The following is a 22744-nucleotide window of genomic DNA, read 5'->3' on the forward strand; positions in this document are numbered from 1 at the left end:
GCCGATAAATATGGGCAGTAATTCTTTTCAAGTGCATTCGGGTTACTCATTCAGTTTCAGCCCATTTTATTCGATTCGCAAGGGCAAGCTGGTTGCGTGTAAAATGTAACATTTACATTTTATTTAGCCACATTTCGTTGCTGCCACTGTTGGTTGCATGTCAACAGCGGAAGCAGCAAAGTAAATCAACAATTTCCATGTACCACAAATGCTCGCCAACAAATTGATTTAGTTGCCTAAAAAGCGGCTGCTTTGGTGTATTAAAAAAATCCACCAGCTACTTGGAAATAAACATATGCTCTGATAACTAATGATAGCTTATGAAAGAAGCCAGGTGCCATGTGCAAACAGACTTAATTTAATGTTATGCATATGTCACATTATGCAGCCATCCATTAAATGTGAACTTCTGCCTAAGCTCTACGCTACTTGAGGAATTTATTTTCAGACATTTAGAAGTTGCCGACGGTTTCTTTTTTCATTTCGTAATTATTCATTTTGTAAGATTAAAGCACATTTTTATATGTTGTTATCAAAGTAAAAAAGATTATATTGGGTTTTTGGCATTATTCCCGTGAATCCGTAAGATTTTATTTTCTCCCGTCCACTAAAAGGTCGTCAAAACTTAAAACATTCAGTCTTTGAGTATGCAAAAGTCTTTCCCTGTCAGAGCTCTTAAGGTTAAATTTGACATCTAGACAACTGACAACTTATTTTAAAGATCGAGACACAAATAACGAAGACACACCCAGTCCCAATCTATAAACAAAAACATCAATAATTCCTAAAATCGTACTTAGAACGTCAAAGCTAAGTGCTTTCAGTCTTAGAGTTTCAAGTTATTTTCGGCCGTTATTGAACTTTTAAGAGTTTCCGACTCGGGAATGTCTTACTTAGTGATTTTCTGAAGCGCGTACCAATTTGACTTCACAAGGAGTTAAGCTCCTTTCTACACTACGCTGCTTCTTCCCTTCGCTTCACGCTACTAAAAATGCCTTTTTGAATGGAAGCGAGAAGAAGAATCGAAAAAGTAATATCTAATAGGCAGAAGGTCAGTATCAACAGTCGAGTCAATGTCTCTATATCGGTTTGCCTGTTCATTTTTCTATGGTTGATTTTTCTATAAATATTTAGTTTGTTTTATGTTATCAGAAGTTTTTCTTATTTATAAGTATTTTTTAAATATGAAAATGAAGAAACATGTAGTATGTTGACAGCACTAAATGAGCGAGACGCGCCTAAGCCTAAAACCACTTGCAAAGATATTTAGTCGGGAGGTGTTGTTCACTTCTCAAAATATCCACACATTCCTTTTGGAAAAGAGGCATAAAAATTAAGATCTTTAATAAAGAGATCTTTAATTAAGATCTTTATAAAATTTCATTTAAGAAGTGTTTCACACTTTTTTGAAAATCCTCACTTCCTGGAATGAAACGAAGGTCGCTCGGCTTCAAAGTTATTTTCAAACCCCTTCATAAATTTGATGGTAAATGGTTGAATGAAACTGTCTGTTTATCATGCGATCGGCCTGAAACCCATTTGGGAAACAATTTCAAACCAAAAATAATTCGGCCGGAATGGAAGGCGTCTTCTAATCGAGTGTACCATGGAACCTGTTCATATCTATGGCGTGTGACTGATTTAGAAATTGTAAGTTGGGTTTTGAAATTGGAGATGGAAGTAGAATGAAATTGGCTCTAATAGTAACTATCAATTGATTTTGTATAGCATACTTTTGTAAGCACACGAAAAACGCATAGTAGAACATTTTGGAAGTTTTAATTAAAAGTGTTATTTGATTCGTTCAACTTATTTAGGGAATCTACAAACATATTCAGATTGAAGACTGCACAGTTATCTAAAATTCCAATTTCGCGCTCTGTTCACATTTGGTATGATAATACATGCTTATCAAGCATAATAGATACACAGAAAGGTCGTATGCAGCAATTGATTTCCTCTTAAATCTAACACAGGCGAAATACATTATTTCCATTATCATATAACAGTTCAGTGCTGCGGCGTCAACAAAAAGCAAGTGATAAGGAAAGGGTGTCCTCCTAGTTGCCCTGTCCCCTGCAGTATGCTGCCCTTTCAACAATTCGATCTTTATTTAGAAGATTAAAACACAAATACATACGCAGACGATTGACAATACTTAAATATGAAACTAAAATTTGTTTATATAAAAAGCTCAACGCTTTTATTTCTGGTGTTGACCGAGTTAAGGTATCCAAAAAGTAAAGTAATTTAATCATTGATGGCCTTTAAAACCTTATTCCACAATCGATGTTTATCGAGAATGAGGGAAAAGAAGGAGCAGATAGCAAAAAAAGATATAACAACTTATACCTTACACACATATGTGCAAAAAGTATTTATGCTCTTTTCCCATTGGCCTTTCACAAGTTGATTTCTCCGTGGGACATTTATCGATAGCTGTGCTCTTTGTTGTATGCAAAGAGCTATCCTTAAGCCAACAAGAAATTCCAGCTAATAAGGGGAAACGGGCAAAATGAAATAAAATAACGGATGATATGTTGGTGCACCGAAAAAGCCACAACCGAAAAAAAGAAGAAATTACAGTAAATAATGTGGGTGAGTGGGCCAGGAAAAAGTCTAAGAAAATCGATAAAAACTCGCACGTTTCACTGTAACCAGGGCCAAGGAAGGCAGACGCGTGGCGCTGAAGGAGCGCGAATTGGGGTAAATGGATATAGCCAGGCCTACTGCCAACACGCCAATCGGTTGGCAGATAGCGGCGTATATTTGTTGGCATTGCAGCTTTTGGCCGCCTTCTGACGTTTTGCCCAAGCCTTTTGGCATAAACGTTGTATCTTTTCGGCTCTGTGCTATAGTTGTTATTGCTATTCTTTTTATTGTTGTGGTTGGGCTTAACTGTACTGCAAGTATGTATTCCTTTTCTATTTGACTGTTACACAATCGATGTTATTCTGCCATTCACTTTAATCGAAAGTTTTCCCCAATAAACTAGAATGAACTCCCCCTTCGGTGACCAATACTTCATGCCTAGCCCTGCAGCTAATTGGCTTTACATTTTTAAAGCGACGTCAATGCGGAAGTGGAGCGAAAGCCTTCAAGCAGCATTTATGGCAGCTTACTGGGGGCGGTCGACTACATCCGATTGCACTTGGTCACGCCATGGAGCAGCTTCGATACGAGCAGTCAGCACTCTTTAAAACCCGCAGTGTGCCTTAACGCTGGGGCCATTAAACTACAAGCCCCACCATTCTTACTGTGGTTGCTCCATTACTATTGATTGGTTTATTTTTGAGCAGCTGGCAGTCTTAAAATACTTGTAATTGGTAGTAAATAATTAAATGTATACTCCACGTATCCCGCAATCTCTTATACGAAACAAAACTATGTTATCAACCCTGCGTAAAAAGCTAATCAAAACCAACCCATTCAACTACATAAATCTTTGACCTTGAACATCTGTCTATCTGTCCGTCTTTATGATCACATCCATTTCGGTGAGTATAGAAGTGAGAGACTTGGAATTTGGAAATTTGGTCAAAGCAAGGGAATCAAGTTTGTTTCATTTAAAACTTGCTCCGGTTGCATGAATGAGGACCGATGAGAGACCAATGCTTTTTGATGTAATTTTAAGAAGCATTTTTGCTTCGTTCATGCCTTATAAAATCAAGAAGATTTAATGTTGGTATACTGGCACATTCGTAGATAGATTCTGATCCAAGACCTGAATCGGGAGAACATCTGGATGCTCTATTGAGGATCAGATCAAACAGCACTCCAAATGTTACAGCGGCAAACTGCTAAGCCACAAAACAGGCGCCTTTTCACCTCAAACCCCTTTGGCAGGGTATACTAATCAAGAAAATGGTGCTGATCTCAGAGTACAAAAAACGGCTTGAAATAATAATTTAATACTTGAGTCAAGTATTACCAGCATAAATCTTCATTTTTCTTGATTCCGTATTTTAAATAGAGATATCAAATTTGGTTCTAATGATATAATCGAATCAAGAATATTTAATGCGGAGGTATTTGCACATATTTAAATTACAATAAGCCCCAAATATAGTTTTATGATAAGATGCCTTAATAACATTTAGGTGTAAGCGGTCAAAAATGTCTCCTTAAATCCGTTATACACAAAATTAAAATATTCTCTGCAGGGGTTAAAACTGCAGGTGTTTTTTTCATACACATTATTTGGGATAGTTTGACATTTCAAGTTCGCGATTTGGTATAACTGGTTTTTGCGCCACTTCAGATACATTTCGGGTCGTGCTCGTAGCATAGTGACTGACCCAGTTTCTATAAGAAAAAGAATCCCAGCAATAACAATATGAGCAAGCAATTTTATCATCTTCGTGGCCATGTTACTTTGCCGTTTTTTGCTTTCTGTCTTGGGTGCTGCATTGATTACCTTGTCCTGATGACGTCAGTCTTGGATTCACTACTGATATAAGAGTAAAGGAAAGCCTTACGTCAACGCTGGATGAGATTATGGTTCAATTTCATTAGATGTCACTGGCAATTAAGTTAGCTTAATGAAAAGTCAGCCGGCATCCCATGGCGTATATGTAATCTTAAGCTTTTGACATAGTTATGCGCAAGTTTTGGATTAAACTAAGGCCAATTTTGGAATGTTGTGCAAAAAACTACCCACTATGTTATGTGCATTTGCATGACAACAAGTAAAAATCAGCCACAACTTGGGGCATAAGTAGCTTGCGTGCTGCTTTTGCCAAATTCAGTTTTCCTGTTCTGCTATGTTTTGTTTGATTATCAAAGCAATTACGTCTATACGGCTGAGCGGAAATCCTAACAACGGCAATAACAATTAAGCCCATTTAGAATAGCATGAAGTGGCATAAGACGACACAATGTTGGCTAAAAGAGCGCCAGTCCCAAGTTGATTCACCTTTACTGGTATTTTCGTTTTGGCAAAAAGCCCTGACATTTAACTCGCTCCCTGTTCGGACAGCTGCGGCCTTACGAACGCTTTTTCAAGCAGAAGAAGCCCTACCGAAATTACCTTGTAACATTTTCATGATTGCCGCAGATTTATCAACGAAACGCCCTCGACTTAAGGCTGCAGCGATGTCGGAGCTCAGCCCATGATCAATTGGCCCTTGGGTCCAATGTGATGGCGCATTTAAGAATGCATAATCCTATCCAATTTATTTTCTATTCATCGCTGCCAGGAAACGGATAAACCACTCAATGGTTGTAAGAAAGGCATGACAAATAAACATACCAGAAAGTAATGTAATAAGGAATACGATTAGGCTTACTTAAAATGATTAAAAAACAAAGCTTTTTCCAATGAAAAACGTAAATGAGATACAAAACAAGAGGTTTTGTGTAAAAATACAAACTTTCATGCCTCGGCCCAGCTAAACATTTTCCCGTTCGGTTGAAGCCGCAAATTCCTTCAGTAATGTGAATATTCCACAATCTTCATACGGATCTTTGAAGAAGTTTCAGACAAATATCTTTGCTTTAATCGGACACAAATAAAATCAACTAGGAACAGTAGGATGCCACTAACTGTGTAACACAGTCCAATAACAGCTTAACATGGGATGGCCATAACATGTATTAAAACATATCTAAAGTTATCTACTATCACAATTTGTCGCGCTCCTTTTAAAACTATAAATTCAATATTTCCAAGAATAATTACATTTATGCGATGGGACAAACAGACGAGCCCAATACACTCTTAAATTTGTGAATGAGAATAAACAGCCCATTTCAATCCCGGCTGAACCTTCAGATACCCTCAGATAGTATTATACATAACTGAAACCATAATTTTTAAGATGATACATCATTGAAAAATTAATATATAGTTAAAAAATGTTTTTATTTAATTGAGCGCAAAGTTTATAGATAATTTAACCATTTTTCTTTCAGGTCGTACTCGTATTTATACTCAGCATTGCATCTCTCATTATATACTTTGTTGATGCATCAAGCGAAGAAGTCGAAAGATGCCAAAAATGGAGTAATAACATTACTCAACAGATCGATCTCGCATTCAATATATTTTTTATGGTTTACTTTTTTATACGAGTAAGTTTTACACGGCACACTCTATTTATTTTGTCGCAAATCAATTGGCTGAGCATTCAGTATATAATCAGTTAGCATCTCTTTTGACAAATCATTAAACGTGATTGTGTTCTTTCATTAACAATTTTTTACAGTTCATAGCGGCGTCCGATAAGCTTTGGTTTATGTTAGAAATGTACAGTTTTGTAGATTATTTTACAATACCCCCGTCCTTCGTATCAATATATTTAGATCGAACATGGATCGGTAAGCTCAAAAAAGAAATACCCAAAATTAATAATATTACAAAAATTCCCTAAATTTGATGCATACAAATCGGTTTCACGGAAAGAAGATTTTCATCTCTTGTACATACACATACACAGACACAAACGTATACACTTATGTGCATACTCACGAACGCCTTAAAACAATATGTTACGTTTAATTTAACAATTCGAAATAATTCTTAAGGGCGTGCCTAGATCGATTTGTATGCATGCAATGTGCTTTACTCTGTGTGTGGCAACTATAATTTGTGTCAATATATATTATAAACAGGTCTTCGATTTCTTCGAGCGCTACGCCTCATGACTGTTCCAGATATTTTACAATATTTAAACGTACTAAAAACATCGAGCTCAATACGCTTGGCTCAACTAGTATCAATTTTTATATCCGTGTGGTTAACAGCAGCGGGCATTATACATCTGGTATGTAGACACACACTCACAGTTAACATTTACACACACATTTAGCTATGCGTGTCGCGCGTCTTCCAGCCGGCTCTGTGACAGATTTGCAGCGCGTGTCTGAGCCAGTTAAAATATTACGCATACGCCGCGTTGCACGCTGTTACAGAGTATGAGCCCGGCGCTAGTTGCTGGGAGGGCGTGCGTAGCGCTTTTTCCAGTGTCCAATGGCATAGGAAATGTGCAATCTGAATAATCGTTGATGCGTATTTGTTTGCAATTGAAAATTGCAATTGCATTTTCTTAAAATTTAGCTGGAGAACTCTGGCGATCCGCTGGATTTTAATAATGCTCATCGTTTATCCTATTGGACCTGTGTCTATTTCCTAATTGTGACCATGTCAACGGTAGGATATGGTGACGTTTACTGTGAGACTGTCTTGGGAAGAACATTTCTCGTGTTCTTTCTGCTCGTCGGCTTGGTAAGTGTAACAACAATATGCTGAAACAATCAACAATATACCACACAAAAAGCAACAACAATATGTACTACAACATTATCCAAACTTTCTTTTAGTTACATATATAGACAATGTTTCTCTATCTCTCTCTGTCTGCCTCTGTCCTACCCAATTTACATCGAGGACCATTGAGTTTAGGCCAAGCAACAGCGGTGTTGGCAGTGCTAAAATGTGTGAATGATTAAAGTTTTGGTTGTTGCCTAACGTACTTAGTACAGTTGTGCTCAAAACTAGCTTAGCGATAAAGTATTCAAGTAACCAAAACCATCCAGTACCAGTACCAGTACCAGAACCAGTACTATTTGTACTCATGTACCAAGCGTAGCACTTTACTTTACTCAACCTCAACCTGAACTCGTACCAAGCGTTATCCCCTTACTACATACATATAATTACAATCCGACTTATAGCATAAGGATTTATCTACAAAACATTATATTTTATTCAATTAATCTATATAAAACCGTATCCGTATTTAAGAAATATGCTACGTTTTTGTAAATACATGCATAGAACGACTTAATAACGCTGCACCAATTTAATTAAAACAAACAAAAAAAAAAAAACAAAAACGTTTACTTTGAGACTCAGTTTCATTTATGCGTTCATCCCAGTTCCGTTAGCTTTAAATCACTTAAGTAAGCTTAACGCGTTTCAACGTGCGGTTTAATTTAGCCACTCTCGATTCGTTCTTCGCCCGCACTCTCAGAGACATTTACATACTTACTCGTACAGCAGCTGGTAGTTGATTCATTTTTAAAACAGTTGCCTTTTGTTTTCAATACAATCGAACCAAATGCATGCAGTTTAGTATCTCTTTTTGTATACATATATTTGAATTTTCTATTTACCTTTGGTTTGGTAACAACAACTCGTAGACACCGACACTAACACCGACACCTTGACAAGTAACAAAAAGAAATAATAACAGATCAGGTAGCCGGTGAGGGTCTCGACATTGATTGAAATTTATCTCACATTACGTACATGCATATAATCAATTTTTCCTAATTATCACATTTAAGGTATTTGTGTTTTGCATGCTTTAATGCTGGCTGTCGCAACTTTGATTTGAGAATTTAACCAATTTAGGTGCATACATATATTGAGATAACCAAAATATTGATTGATAAGTATATGCCTCCTCTGGTGTGACTGCCTTGACCTCACTTCGAACCCACTAGGCAGACGAAGTGTTTTCTTTCGAGACCTTTTGCTAAGACACAACAATCGTTTAAATATTAACAATAATTGATTTTGCTAAACAAACTTGTTAATTTTTATATATTCGTATGTGTGGAATATTTTAGGCAATGTTTGCCAGCAGTATACCGGAAATAATTGAACTCGTTGGTAGTGGCAATAAATATGGCGGTGAACTGAAAAGAGAACACGGAAAGAGGTAGTCTATAACATTCCATATGCAATAAAAGACATAACAACATCACAATCAATTTGAAAAACATAATTTTAAATAAATAAATATTAAAAACTGTAACACCAATACCAATCAAATAATATCAAGTTGAAGATCTCCAAATGCATAGCCTAACTAAATGTTATTGAAGAATAGAAAACTGTGATATGTTTAAACAATTTGTTATTTATTGAATCAGTTTTCTTTTTTTTTTTCTTAAACCAATTCCCATATATATGTCTTATACATGTATATGTATATATATATATCAATCTATATCTACATATATATATTTTATATATATATTCAAAGTGAATATAAAGCTTGAGTATTCAATAAAATATTCTCTCCAAATATTGAGTCAAAAGTCCAGGCGATTATTGCAAAAACTCAGTGTGGAGAACGAGAAACAATCTTTCGTACAAACACAATTGTAGTTAGTCGCATTAGGAACACAGCAACCCATAAACAGTAATGAATAGTCACGTTAACACTCAATAATCAAATTACATACTTAGTCTGTTACCCTTTGTTATATTTTTGATTTACCAAATGGATTTGTATTTTGGTAACTCGCATACGATGTTGACTGTAATGCAAAGTTCTACTAATGTATTTACCCTCAAAAATGTAGTTGTCAGTCAACTCTGACGAATAAGAGTCATGATTACCTAATTAACTTTTTCAATGAATATACCCAAACAGAAAACATGACATTTATTATCATTGCGTAACGCGCTGATTGATCATACGAGCAAATAGTAAAGTACTTTCTACATTCTAATTTTAATTTGTTTCCTTAAAATATACATTTTCCTTTCAATAAATATCAATCACAACCTCTATTCTACAGATCAGTTAGTCGTCTACATATACAATTTGTATGTAAATGATCAATTTTTCAATTAAAGTAATTAGGGATTTTGTACTTGTATTTTCATTTTTTTTCATTCTTTTTTTTTAATTGATTACGTCTCACACATTTGTTTGAATTAGTTAGCAAGTCGTTCTACAAACACTTTGTAGGCGTTTGTTTTACATTACATTTGGCCCGAATTTGCTGTCCATTTACTTTTTCATTTCCTGTTTACATTTAGTAATGTTTTATTTGCCATGCTTTAAATGTTTTTTGCATTAACACCAGAAGTACAAAACATGCGTTTATCAACTTGAGAGAGTTAAAGGTTTTGTTTTTTTTTTTGTTTAGTTTTGTTTTCGTCAATATCCTGCAGCATTTAAGCAAAACTTAAAGTCGCATTGTTGATAACACAATTTAAAAGCATCGGTCACGCATTACCAAATAAAATATTGTATTTCAAAGTATACGTAATTATCTTTATTTATATTTTGAAGAGAGTATTAGCTATATTATGCAATAATTACATTTAACTTTTGATCCTTAAATAAGCAGTTTTGTATCAGTGTCACCATAACATAAATAGTTCATCGATGTCTTCAACATTTTAAATTATGCCTAATACTTTATTTGTTTTATTTTTCTCGAGACATTTTCCAGGTTATCCAGGCTATACTTGTATATTCTATTAAGTGTACAAACGCTTGTCTACCAATTGTCCGGCTAAACCTCAAACTAAAATGTATGTTTCAAGCTAAATTTATGGGAAATTTATGGCAAATGAAAATAAATTATAGATAAACATTTGTTAAAACAGCATTTAAAACTAAAATTAAAATTATATCAAACATTTTCTCTGGTTTTGGAACTTGTCTTTTGCTTCGGTTAGCCGAAGTTTATTCTATAATCAATATTAAGTACGACATTGAACAACAAGGCATTTGAGCATATTAAACGTACCAATTCTAGGTTTCTTTCAGTTCGCTCAATCTCATTCCATAACATTTAGCACACCATTAGAACTGAAAGTATCGCTATATTTTGTATTTAAAAAAGCCATTAAAATACCCAAAATCTAAATAAAAATATTCGTATACGTCGTGTGTAGTCGGTCGACGACTCTCTCCGCAGACTCCTTGGCAGCCATAGCACGTTTCGTATACAGCTGTAAATCTGTAAATTCATAGACCTTAAAGTAAAAACAAACAACAGTAAATACTTAAAGAGAATATCTTCCAGAAATCCAAACTGTACATATATATATAAAAAATTATTTACAATTAGATGTAATATTGAGCGAATGCTTTCGAATGTCTGCAAGTGAACCTGATAAATGTGTATATATGTAAGTATGAGTGTGTGAGTGAGTTGAGAGTTGGCTTGAATGTATGAATCATCGTTTGAATGAGTGCGGTGTGATTATGTGATTATGAGGTATGTATGCATCCTTTGTTGTCCTGCGTTGTCTCCGTTATCGTCGTCGTTTCCTTACGAATTTGTGAGTCTCGCATTTAGAAAGTTTGTGAATTCTTTTAACACACCATCCAAAGATCAGCAACAAGTAGCCAAATACTAAAACTGCAATTGTAACTGAAACTGAAACTGAATTATTTTGGCACTTCTCTGTATTCTAAAAGTGTATGTGTGTTGTTGAATTTAGGCTGTGTTCGCTAGTTGGATACCAGAAATCACTGAACTGGCTGCCCAGAGAAGCAAATATGGTGGAACATATAGCAAGGATCCTAGAAAAAGGTACACGAATTCGTTGCTGGCTGTACCACAAAAAGAATTATTCAACAAATAAAATAAATAAAAACAAAGTAACTACAACAGCAACACCAAAAAGATAAATAACCAGAATCTATAAAACAACAATCGCTACAATCGAATTAACCTGATTTTTCTTATATTGCATTCTTACTAAACTTCAGAAAATGAAATACTTTTTAAAGATAAATTTTTATTTTCCTTCCGTTTGTCCTTTTATTTATTTGTTATCCTAATTTTATTGTTATTTGACGTCACTTGAATTTGCATAAAAATGCCCACACATTTGCTATCAAAATCTGTTCAGCAACTGCACACAAACCAGTTGAAACAGCATCAGCAAAAAACAGACAGATCTTAAACCATAAAACAGTTGCCAATTATTAAGCAAATAAACTGAATACTGCAAAAATATAAAGAACTACATTCGAATTTCCAAAAAGGCATTGGTTTCTTGGTGGCATGTGTAAAAGGAGAGAAAACTGAACTCTGTTAATTAAGTAAATCAAATGAGCTAAGACATAAATGTGTCATTATTTTCTTTCTCAAAACCTTCTGTAAATTTTGTTGTTATCATATTTACAAACATAAACATGCTGTACATGCAATTTATTATTATTTTTTGTTCAACTTGGCTTCGTTTTTTGTGTGCGATTCATTAGGCTTGGGAGAAAAACGATCAATGTGCGGTCAAATTGGGCCATGTTTAGTGCCAAAGTGGTTACTCAATGTTGAATCATGTTTGCATTGTTGACATTAAATGTTTACAAATTGAATTTAATAGAAATCGTAGTGCCTGGCGGGTATGCAACAAATTCTCAAATTTTCTCACGCACATTTCATCGTCCAAATTCCAAACTAAATCAAAAAGTTTCTTTTCATTATAAGAACGGCTAACTCATAATCAATATACGTGACGCAACTGCTATGACTCAAACAATACTCTATACATAAATGTTTGTAGTTTTCCTTTAAAGGTAACATTTTGATTTTGTTGTATTTATTGCTGCATAACGCAATGCATGCATCTTACGACATTGGTAGCACAATTTCGAAATTGATTGCAAACAAGCCAACAGAGTAAATAAACTTTCAAACGCATACAAATAAACAAACACACACACACGCACACACACAATCATACATATTTGATTTGCATAATTCGTTTTGAAGAACAATTTACAGAAGGGTTTGAATACGTTGCGTGTGAGTGCAAAAAACACAAAGCACAGAAATCGATGAATTTTGGCATATTGGTTGGCACAGAAGTCAATGAATTTTAAATCTCTTAGACTATTTGGACGGCAAGCATCGTGCAAAATAGTATATTTAAACAATTTTTTAAATACAATAATATGAAATATTGTTAAATTTATATTTCTTTTGTTTTTTGATTTGACTTAAAAACGAGAATATAAAATAACTTCTCTCTTAAAGTGCAATGAAATAAAAAAAATTTTAAGCATTAGCTACATTGTGTTCACTTCAGGCTTTAATAATTAATCAAAATACTTTTTTTTTAGTTTTTAAAAAGATACATCGCGAGTTTTTATGCAACTTCAGCAGAGTCAATTTATGATAAATTGGATTTGTTTATAGTTTTAGTTTCCCTGTTGAAATGCTTCGAAACAAATAGCTTTTTCTTAAGTTTAGTTTTTGAACTTACTTGAAAAAAAAAATGAATAAAATGCATAACATTGAATTGTTTGTTGGTTTGTTTGTTGGAACACACACCAAGTTGCTGCTTTAGTTCTGTACCGATTTGATCTATGGACATTAATTTATTCCAATTTTGTACACGTTTTATAATTCTACTCAAATACATACATAAACAAATGAAGTAGAAACGTTTTTGCAATTTTATCCACTACCTAACTACTACATATTATATAGAATTCACTTGTAATTACATACATGCATACTAAATACTCCATTAATATATGGTAAAATCGACCATACATAACATATTACACAATTTACCTACTTAATCATCTCTAATTAATTAAAGTCGTTAATTTGCTTGCACCTACTTAGTATGCCGCAGCCACGCATATACGAGTAATACAGCTGCCCGAAGCGGCGCTGCAAAATTTCTCAATGATTTAATTAAGACGAACAATTTATTTGTTATCAGTAATAGTTGCAGTATCTGTGTAATCGTAATCAGTATCAACATCATGTCTACATTTGAAACTCTTTCCCGATTCCTCCCAAAAAGTATAGACTCTCACGTACACCATCCAGATACAAAGAAACAAAAGTTTTGTTTGCGAATAGCGAATATGCCTATTTATAAAATTTATGAAACACACATTTTATCTTACCATGCAAAACCACCTGATCTTGAAGTAGTTGTAGTTTCCAACAGTCTCTGCTAATAGCAGGTGCTAAAGCTCAAACCTATCATCAATATAAAGTCAAATAGATTTGCTTTGATGGGTGTGTGCACTGGCACCAGATATTTAACTCATCCTGATGATATTCGTTACGTGATACTATATGCTTGTTTATATATATCGATTAATAATTTAGTACATACTGTGTTGTTAACTATAGACAACACGTACCCCCAAGAAATCGAAGGCCTACTGCAAAATTAATTGTCACTAGACATGTGTTATTTATTAATAATTTGCAAAACAACAATTAGCTGCAGACTGTTGAAATGGTTGGTTGATTTGCGAAGAATATATGAAAATATACTTTTATTTAGTTCAATTAAATTTCTTATGGTTTCTATATTAGCATTATGATTTTAAACATTTAGATGCTTCAGTTCTCACAACTATGACGTCTGGCGCTATCATCAAAAAATAAACAAAACAAAACAAACAAAAAAAAAAAACAGCAACAATAAAAATGATCAACCACCAAAGCAACTTCCCAGCACCCAGCAGGCAAAAGTGTCGTCCACGTCGTCGAACTGAACTACTGAGCATTTTTCTAGGCATACACATATATCTATAGAGATTTGTCTGCCAATCGGTATTCCTCTCAGTCTCTCCTGTCTTGACTCCCTCGCGTTCTCTGAGCTCCGTGTATGATTTTTGTATTATTTCTACCAATAAAAAGTATTCAAAAGAAAACAAATCGAAATACTTCACTATCATCATTATCTTTCATACTGAATACAGGCGATTTTTGCAAGTTGTATACCTGAGATTATAGACTTGATTGGAACAAGAGCCAAATATGGGGGCACATTAAAAAATGAAAAAGGGCGAAGGTGAGACAAACTAAATTTTCTTACAATCAACAGACAAATAAATAATCAACTGATTTTAATAATATAAACAACCAGACTACTTACTATCACAAAAACCAAACATAAATTTAAGTCAACAAATATTTAAAATTAACTAAAGTCTTTGTTTCTGACAATATAAACACCAAATCAAAATGAAATTTCTGCAAGTTAAAACTAAAAAAAAAAATGAATTTAAATAAAATAAAATGAAAAGAAACCAATAATCATAATATTGTGCAGTATTTACTTTTACTTTGCGCTTCATTCATACAAATCCTTTCGAGTGGAAAAATATCTGAAATTTGATTTTGATTTCTGAAATTTTAACTAACTACAAGCATACATATATACACACTTATGTATACAAATGCCCAACACATTATATATTATATAAAAGCCTCACAGAACACGGCCAACTAATAAGCATAGCCAAAAGCTAGCGGAAGCAATATAAATAATACGCATAGCCCCAAGGGCTCCCCCAGAAACGGTACAACACAACATTCTAACAATCCAACCAACCAATCAATCAATCAATCAATCACAAACTCAAACTCAACTCGAATTCAGAACATTCGATCGATCAAACACACATACTACTTATATGCACACTAAAATCCTCAAAACAAGCCTCACTAAAAAATGAAAGAAAAAAAATTACAAATGCAAAAGCAAGAATCAACAAGAAATCTTTCACAAAAAAAATATATATGTTTTCAATTTTAATTTAGTTCTCAACAACTCATTTTGTATGCGTCTTTCGATTCATTTTGCTTTCTTTATTGAATTTTATTTGAAATCCTAAAGTGCCGCCCCGATATCACTCAGAGCGTCAGTTAAATTTAACTACGATGCCAATGAAGTGATGCTCTATGCATTTACTTTATTTTAAGGACTCGCCACATTAGTTTTATTTGATTCGATTCAATTTCTTGATTTATTGTATTTGGTTTGGATTGGCATTTTGTGAACCATTGAAACCTATTCAATAAACTGTATCGATCGTACTTAAACTGTTTTGAGTGTATAATGTGCGTACTCTTAACTACTAAATTATCTTGTTGTAAGTTTAATAAATTCTAACTGATCGCAAAATTATCAATCTACTCTTCTGCTACTTTCTTCTCTTTACACAAATCTTGCTCTTAATTCTTATTCATTTTGTTTTTAGTTTATCAGCGCTTATTTTGAGCGCAGGTGTTGCACGTTTTCAGTTCCATTTTAAGTTGACTCGTGACACATACTTATATATCTATTAGCATTGCAGCTACAAAAAAAAAAAAGGGCATGGGGTTTTGTGGGGCATACTTATGATTGGCAGAGTTTAAATTGAAGAACTGCCGTACAGTATTTTCTTTGGTTTAACATTTTGTATGCCATCAACTAGCCGTGTTGCATTATATTAGCCCTTGAAGAATCAGTGATTGGTGTTTAATATTGTGTTTCATATTCGTTATTGTCTATATAGTCCTTGATATCGCAGTCGTAATTCGTAAATATATATGTTTATTGTGCAAATCAATTTAAACGACTAAACATTCAATGATAATAATGCATATTTAAATATTTCATAAAAAAAATTTTGTGCGTAAATGTTAGACAAGCATTAAACAATGTACACACACATACTTTCATTGTCAAATGGTTTGATCCAAACATTTAATTTTTGAAGGCAATTAACCAGAACAACTTGTAAATAATGCAGCTGTCACTAAAGATAAATATTGAACAGTTCCTGTATTTTTGTGTAGTTTATTTCCCAGGTAAGGGACCTTAGACAGAAAATAATCTTTTGTTTAAGAATCCGATATAATTTATTTGCAATTGTCTAACCATGCATTTGTTTAGTAATCATCGGACATAAAAGAACAAAATATGTGTGTGTTACGTATTTTAATAAGAAATATAAAATAAAAATGTTCATATATATACAAACCATATAATACTTTTACTCTTTGTCTACCCGACTCTCTCTCTCTCTCTCTCTCTCTCTCTATCTCTCTCTCAGTTATAAGCTACTCCTTTTCAATGTTGTAGTTCTTGAGAAACTTGTATTTATGTCTTTTGCTATATAATCGATTTTACAAATAATAAAAACTATGTAATTGTTTATTTCGTATCTCTTTTGTTTTTATTATTGTTTTAGACAGTGTTCTATTTCTATGCTATTCTATTTTAAACTTCTAACTAAACAACAATTAAACATGGTACAATCAATTAATAAACGAATTGGCGCATATAACAAGATCGTACACGATTAAAGATAAACATCAATCACATAGTTATTGGCGTTGTATTACAAAGTATTGCAACTCTTACACCTCGGTAAATATGTAACTCTCAGCTCTATAATCGTGTCTAGTGATGTGGATGGATGCGATTTAGCATAGAACCAAGTGGAATTGGCTTCTTGACTTGATTGACGCCATTTGTCAAATAGTTCTCCCTTAAATTTGTCCTCTCTTAGCTGAATTGCTAGAGTTGATATACTTTATATCATATGTAATTGTGATCGCGCAGGTTGCCGTTGACTTAGTTTCGTCGTTTGATCAATATTTCTACAAATGAAAACTACTTGTATTCTTTAGCCGGCTCTAGGCTTAGGTGGCGGCAGTTTCTGGTACCGAGCAGTATTGAACACTTGCTGCCATCGAGACGACCGAAACTTACACAATCCGCAACCGATGCATACACCGATACCCTAAACCATTTCCGAATCCTTCCAATACATAAACATTACGCTCTCTTTTTGTTATATTTTCAAGCTTTCAACTAGTACCAACATACCTCTTTCGTATCCATCTTTATTTTCCGACGTTTCACCTAGCCACCGACATTTATATCACTCATGGCACGTTTCGGAGTCATCTGATAAATTAACATTATTTTGTCAATTTTTTGTATTTAATATTAAATTCATGTGCGGAACACATGAGCTGTATTAATTATCAATAAAGAAAAAAAATAGAAAAATAAAATGAAAATGCGTGGCCAGGCATAAAACATTTAACTTTTCACTGAACTTATTCATTTCTGTGATAAGATGGCATTCTTAAGACGAAAAATATATTTTTAAAACTCAGCACATTTTTTAAAGCAGTAAACCACAAAATTCATTACAATTTTGTTCAATTTTATAGATTGTTCAACACCAAACTCTTTAATACTGTAGCTGTCCAAAAACTTAGCGACACATTTACTCAATTAAGACATTAAAACAATGTTTGAGCACACGTCAAGGAAACATATCAAAAACAACGAAAAATACATGAGAATGAATTTATTTATTTTAATTTTATATAATTTATTTTTTCTGTGCTTGGCACCTGATAAAAAGTAATTCGTTAATATCCGTGGGCTTTGAAAACATGTTCTTGCATCTTGCAAAAGCTAAGCCTCACACTCTGTGTGGTTGCCGAGTTTTTGTGCTATAATAAATCGAAAATAATGATTCATTGTAGGCTCAATCTTCAAGTGCGTTTATGTACTTTAAATATGGATTTTTTCGTTCCAAATTGGATATACAATTATTATTTAAAATGGTTTATAGAGGATCCAGCTGTGCCATCCTTCTTGCTTATTGAATGAATTCACCTGGGTCAATATGTACAAATATAATACTACAACACTACAAATCATACATCCACATATCTCTCTGCAAGCTTGTAGTATGGTGTGGTACAGCTATCAGAAGAACTCACAAGTACACAATAACACATAGAAGTACGCATGTTTCAACTGATGCACCTGTTAAGAAAATACAAAAGGAATGAGTATGCCTGCCTATTTGCCTGGTTGCCTGGTTGCCTGATTGCATGCCGGTAATATTAGAGTACCACCAGATTATAGAATATATAAATACTTATTTACACGACAAACACTGTAGAATTTGATTGGAATGAGTGTTTAGAATACAATTAAATACTTTGTACATAAATACGTAGCAATTTAATATTTAAAATATTGAGAATCATTAATGCTTAATACGATGCATGTAAGTTGAATTAATTTCAACGGTGTGCGTAGCTAACCTTCAGTGGAACCCCTCTTATTTAATATTATTGGTTGATTTGTAAAATACAAATGCAAAGCTATGACCCGGTCAAATTAAACCTACTTTGCACATGTATGTATGAACGCCTTTTTGTTTAGTTTGTTGTTTTTTTTATTTATTTACAATTTGTTACCTTTACCTTATGTTCAAAGAGAATCTTGGGGTAGCAGACTAAATTCATGCATATTGCAGTGATTCTTCATTTATTTTTTGTGTCAATTACTATAATTTTCGTATTTTGATTTTATGAAAATACAATGTAATTTATAAATTTAATACTGTTTACTGTTTTAACTACAAAATAACACTGACAAGTTATAATAGTAATCATAATGAAAACAAATCAGTTGATAACCAGAACAAATTATGTGAAAATATTACCAATATAAATAAATAAATAATATGTACACATACATGAAACACAAGTATATAAACATACATCGTACATACATTCATCAATGAAACATCTGACACAAGCAATAAGCGCTTCAGCTATTTACAATTTTTATATCATTAACCTAACTGATCAACTGAAAACAATATTGATTTTTCAATGAAAATTTAATCAATTTTGTTTGCCCATGATTGCAGCGCTACTGCACACACATACTTACACACGCACGCGCACCCACACACACACACACACACACACACACCCTCTCTCAGACAGACACATCGAAATGCATATACACCTGAACATAAAATTCTGCACACGAATAAAGCAATAATTCATGAGACATGTAAACAGCTTACTGCATCCCACTCTTAATAATAAGCCTTATTCTTGCATTGGATCGATCGACAATTAAAACCAATTTACTAATGTACTTTTCTCTTTGCTACACACTCACCCAAACTTGTTCTTAGACATATTGTGGTATGCGGTCATATAACATACGAGTCCGTGTCGCATTTCCTGAAGGACTTTCTGCACGAAGATCGTGAGGATGTCGATGTCGAAGTAGTCTTTTTACATCGGTAAGTTCCCTTTTCGTATTTGGTGTTAAAAATCGATTCACACTAAATATTTATGTTGCCAATTTGTACTATTGATTTCTTAAAGTATTGTTTCGTAAATATTTTGTATTATATGATATAATTTAGATGATATCAACGAATACAAATCAATTTAATTCAGTATATAAGCAGAAATGTATTGACCTCGCAGCAAGCAATTAATATTTGATTTAATGTGCTGATTGCTTGCTGCTATTTTATATAGAAGGTCTCAATCAGTTAAGTCTATAAATTAATTAGTCAAAGCACTTACTTTAAGCATTTGCATTATTCGCATTAGTTAGTAGTTATCACCAAATCAAAATTATATTTTTCGTTTTGTAATATACCTAACTTGATTTACATAATTATTAATATAAAACTCAATCATATAATGTAACGTAATGTAAAAAATAGCAAAGAGCCCGACCTGGAGCTAGAGGGACTGCTGAAGCGCCACTATACAACAGTGGCGTTTTTTCAGGGCACTATGATGAACGCAGTCGATCTGGAACGAGTCAAGGTACACAAATACACTTCAAGGAGTAAAGCTAAATTTACTTAGAGAGACACACACCAACACCGATACATACGTACACAACATACAATAGCATACATACATACACCTATACAAAGACACTCAAATACTGGTTAGTCAAGCATTGGAGCTAAGCAGACCAAACCAACGTGCCCTACCGTTCGGTACTCTACTCAAAATCGCGTCACATTGTGAGTGTGCTGTGCACATGTACATACCCTTGTTTGTACATAGGTAATAGCTCGTGTCCTTAGCAATAGTAAGACCACATATAATACATAGTTAGTAGCAATCGGCTGACAACAAATAGCCAAATGCAAATAGCCTTTCACCTCAACTCCTATAGCCATAGCCTCTCATAATTCGATGCTCGAGCTCTTGCTCACAGCTCACAGCCACACCCAATTCCCAAAATTTGCTCGATCTCACTTTTAATTATTTACAAATACATTTGTCTTTAGCCTTTTTTTTTAAGATTTGTTTATATTTTATTATTGACACTAAAGTTCACCTCTCGTGTCAGATAGTTGCAACCCAGTTCCAAAGGAAACAACAAGGATGCAAATATCTTGTCTGCAAGGCAGCTGCCACTTGCGGGTGCAGTTAAATTGATTTAACAGCTTATGCAAATATAGCATACATTCCATTATTTGTTTAATTTCTAAATTCTTAATAAAATTTAATTAGGATTAAATTTTAATAGTTTTATGTACAACACTTAATTTCACTCTTTTCGATACCTATAGTATATACTTATATAGCAATATTATTAATTTGTTCACGTTGGCTTTAAGTAATACTAATTTAACCTGCTCAATGGAATGTCCTCTTAGCTGAAATTTTATTCAAGTTTGACTTTTGTATTCTATTATTTATTGACTAAAAACTTAGATAAATTTATATATATATATATAATATAAATATGCATAGCATAGGATTTTATCTTCATATAAATATATATCTATTTTTTGATTCACAGCACCTTATGCTTTATGAAAAAAACTTTTCAAATTATCGATTTATTTTGTAATATATATATTTCTGAATATATCTCGTATTTAAATTATCGTTTAAATACCAGGTTCATTATTTGCGCTGCACATTAATACGTCTTTAAACTAGATTTAAGATTTCATATCTATATATATGTAATATCTATCAATTAAAATGGGTGTATTACATATATGTAAATATGTACAAAAGCTTAGGTATACTTTTAGCTATAAACAAAACTACTATTATATATAAGATGAGCTTATGGATCAGATAATTTAAGACAGCTCGACCACCTAAACAGGGGTTACAAACATTTACTGGATATTTTGTAAATAACTAAATGTTTTATTTGAAATATTTTAATTTACTTTTAAATGTCAATTTATTAAGAATATTTTGTCGAAAAAATTCATACATTTCCTATCGCAAATTTAGTTTTGACCAATTCATTTTTATCTATTTCTTTTTTCATTTGCATACTCCAACTGCACAACTATTCAAATATGTGTATTAATTGTGTAATCACACAAAATACTTAAATCTTATGGTCTCAATACAACTCAATCATCCTAAACTATGTTAATTGGAACATAAAAATAACACAATACTACTCTAAAAAATTTGTATTATATATTTTTCAAAAAAAAAAAAAAAAAAAACAAAAACAATCGAAAATACAAAAATTATGTACGTCCAAAAACCTCATAACTAAAAAATTAAAAGTAAACCACCCGATTTGGAACTTGAGGGTTTGTTCAAACGTCATTTTACCACCGTGGAGTTCTTCCAAGGAACCATTATGAATCCGATCGATCTGCAAAGGGTTAAGGTAAAATAACTTTTCATTTTATATGTTTCTCTATGTTGGTTGATTTCATTCTTCATTTTGTGTATTTTGTTGTCGTTTTATTTTGTGAGTGTTTGCCCTACTTTAACCAAACCAAACTAAACCAGACAACTGCTTATTAACATACGTACATACCTAACATAACGAACTCTCTACTTATATATATGTGTACTTATATATATTTGAATATCACTATATATATATATGTATATATATATATATATATGTGTGTGCGTGTGTATGTTACAATTACAACGTACTTAATTAATGTATTTATGTAATGTTTATATATGTAAATCATAGATATTATTCATTATTCATTGTCGCATACTGATTTGCTGGTTTTAGTTTTGTGTACATCATAGGAACACAATTCATTTGTATCTACATATGTATCAGTTGCTGAGTTCCAATGAATTAGAAGCTGCAGCATTAGAGAACCGACTTATGTGTAAATTTAAAAACTATTAAATTCCAATATTTTCCCATACACTCACAATAACTCTCACAGCTCAACATTTAAACACAGATACACTGTAAATTGTTGACGTTATTGTGTATGCAAAAACTTATCGTGATTCATTGTTAGCTTAAGCGTCATAATTTTTAGCAGTTTTAATATGTTAATTTTAAATCTACTTATATATATGTATGTGCTAAGTATATGATTGCATATCAAATAATACAATTATACAATTATTAGGTATTTTAAATTTTAATAACCATTATAATTGATTATTTCCTGGAAATGGTAGATTATAA

The 22744-nt window shown here is 32.9% G+C and overlaps 1 protein-coding gene across 38 annotated transcripts in view; it reads left to right on the top strand.

Annotated features, from left to right (window-relative positions):
• LOC115761831 (calcium-activated potassium channel slowpoke) overlaps positions 1-22744 on the top strand; it is a 51154-nt gene that overhangs the window by 5897 nt on the left and 22513 nt on the right. For 26 of the 38 annotated variants that reach the window (XM_030703787.1, XM_030703777.1, XM_030703798.1 and 23 more), the window contains 7 exons: positions 5914-6072; positions 6207-6318; positions 6613-6764; positions 7058-7225; positions 8575-8666; positions 19473-19583; positions 21859-21964. In XM_030703787.1, coding sequence (XP_030559647.1) covers positions 5914-6072; positions 6207-6318; positions 6613-6764; positions 7058-7225; positions 8575-8666; positions 19473-19583; positions 21859-21964 — 900 coding nt within the window. Of the gene's footprint in view, positions 1-5913; positions 6073-6206; positions 6319-6612; positions 6765-7057; positions 7226-8574; positions 8667-11197; positions 11290-14438; positions 14531-19472; positions 19584-20018; positions 20125-21858; positions 21965-22744 lie in introns of all 38 variants that reach the window. The other 12 variants (XM_030703775.1, XM_030703810.1, XM_030703782.1 and 9 more) reach the window with 5 other exon arrangements.

The sequence above is a fragment of the Drosophila novamexicana genome, unplaced genomic scaffold, assembly GCF_003285875.2.
Source record: "Drosophila novamexicana strain 15010-1031.04,08,12 unplaced genomic scaffold, DnovRS2.1 tig00000512-arrow-arrow-pilon, whole genome shotgun sequence".
Taxonomy (NCBI): domain Eukaryota; kingdom Metazoa; phylum Arthropoda; class Insecta; order Diptera; family Drosophilidae; genus Drosophila; species Drosophila novamexicana.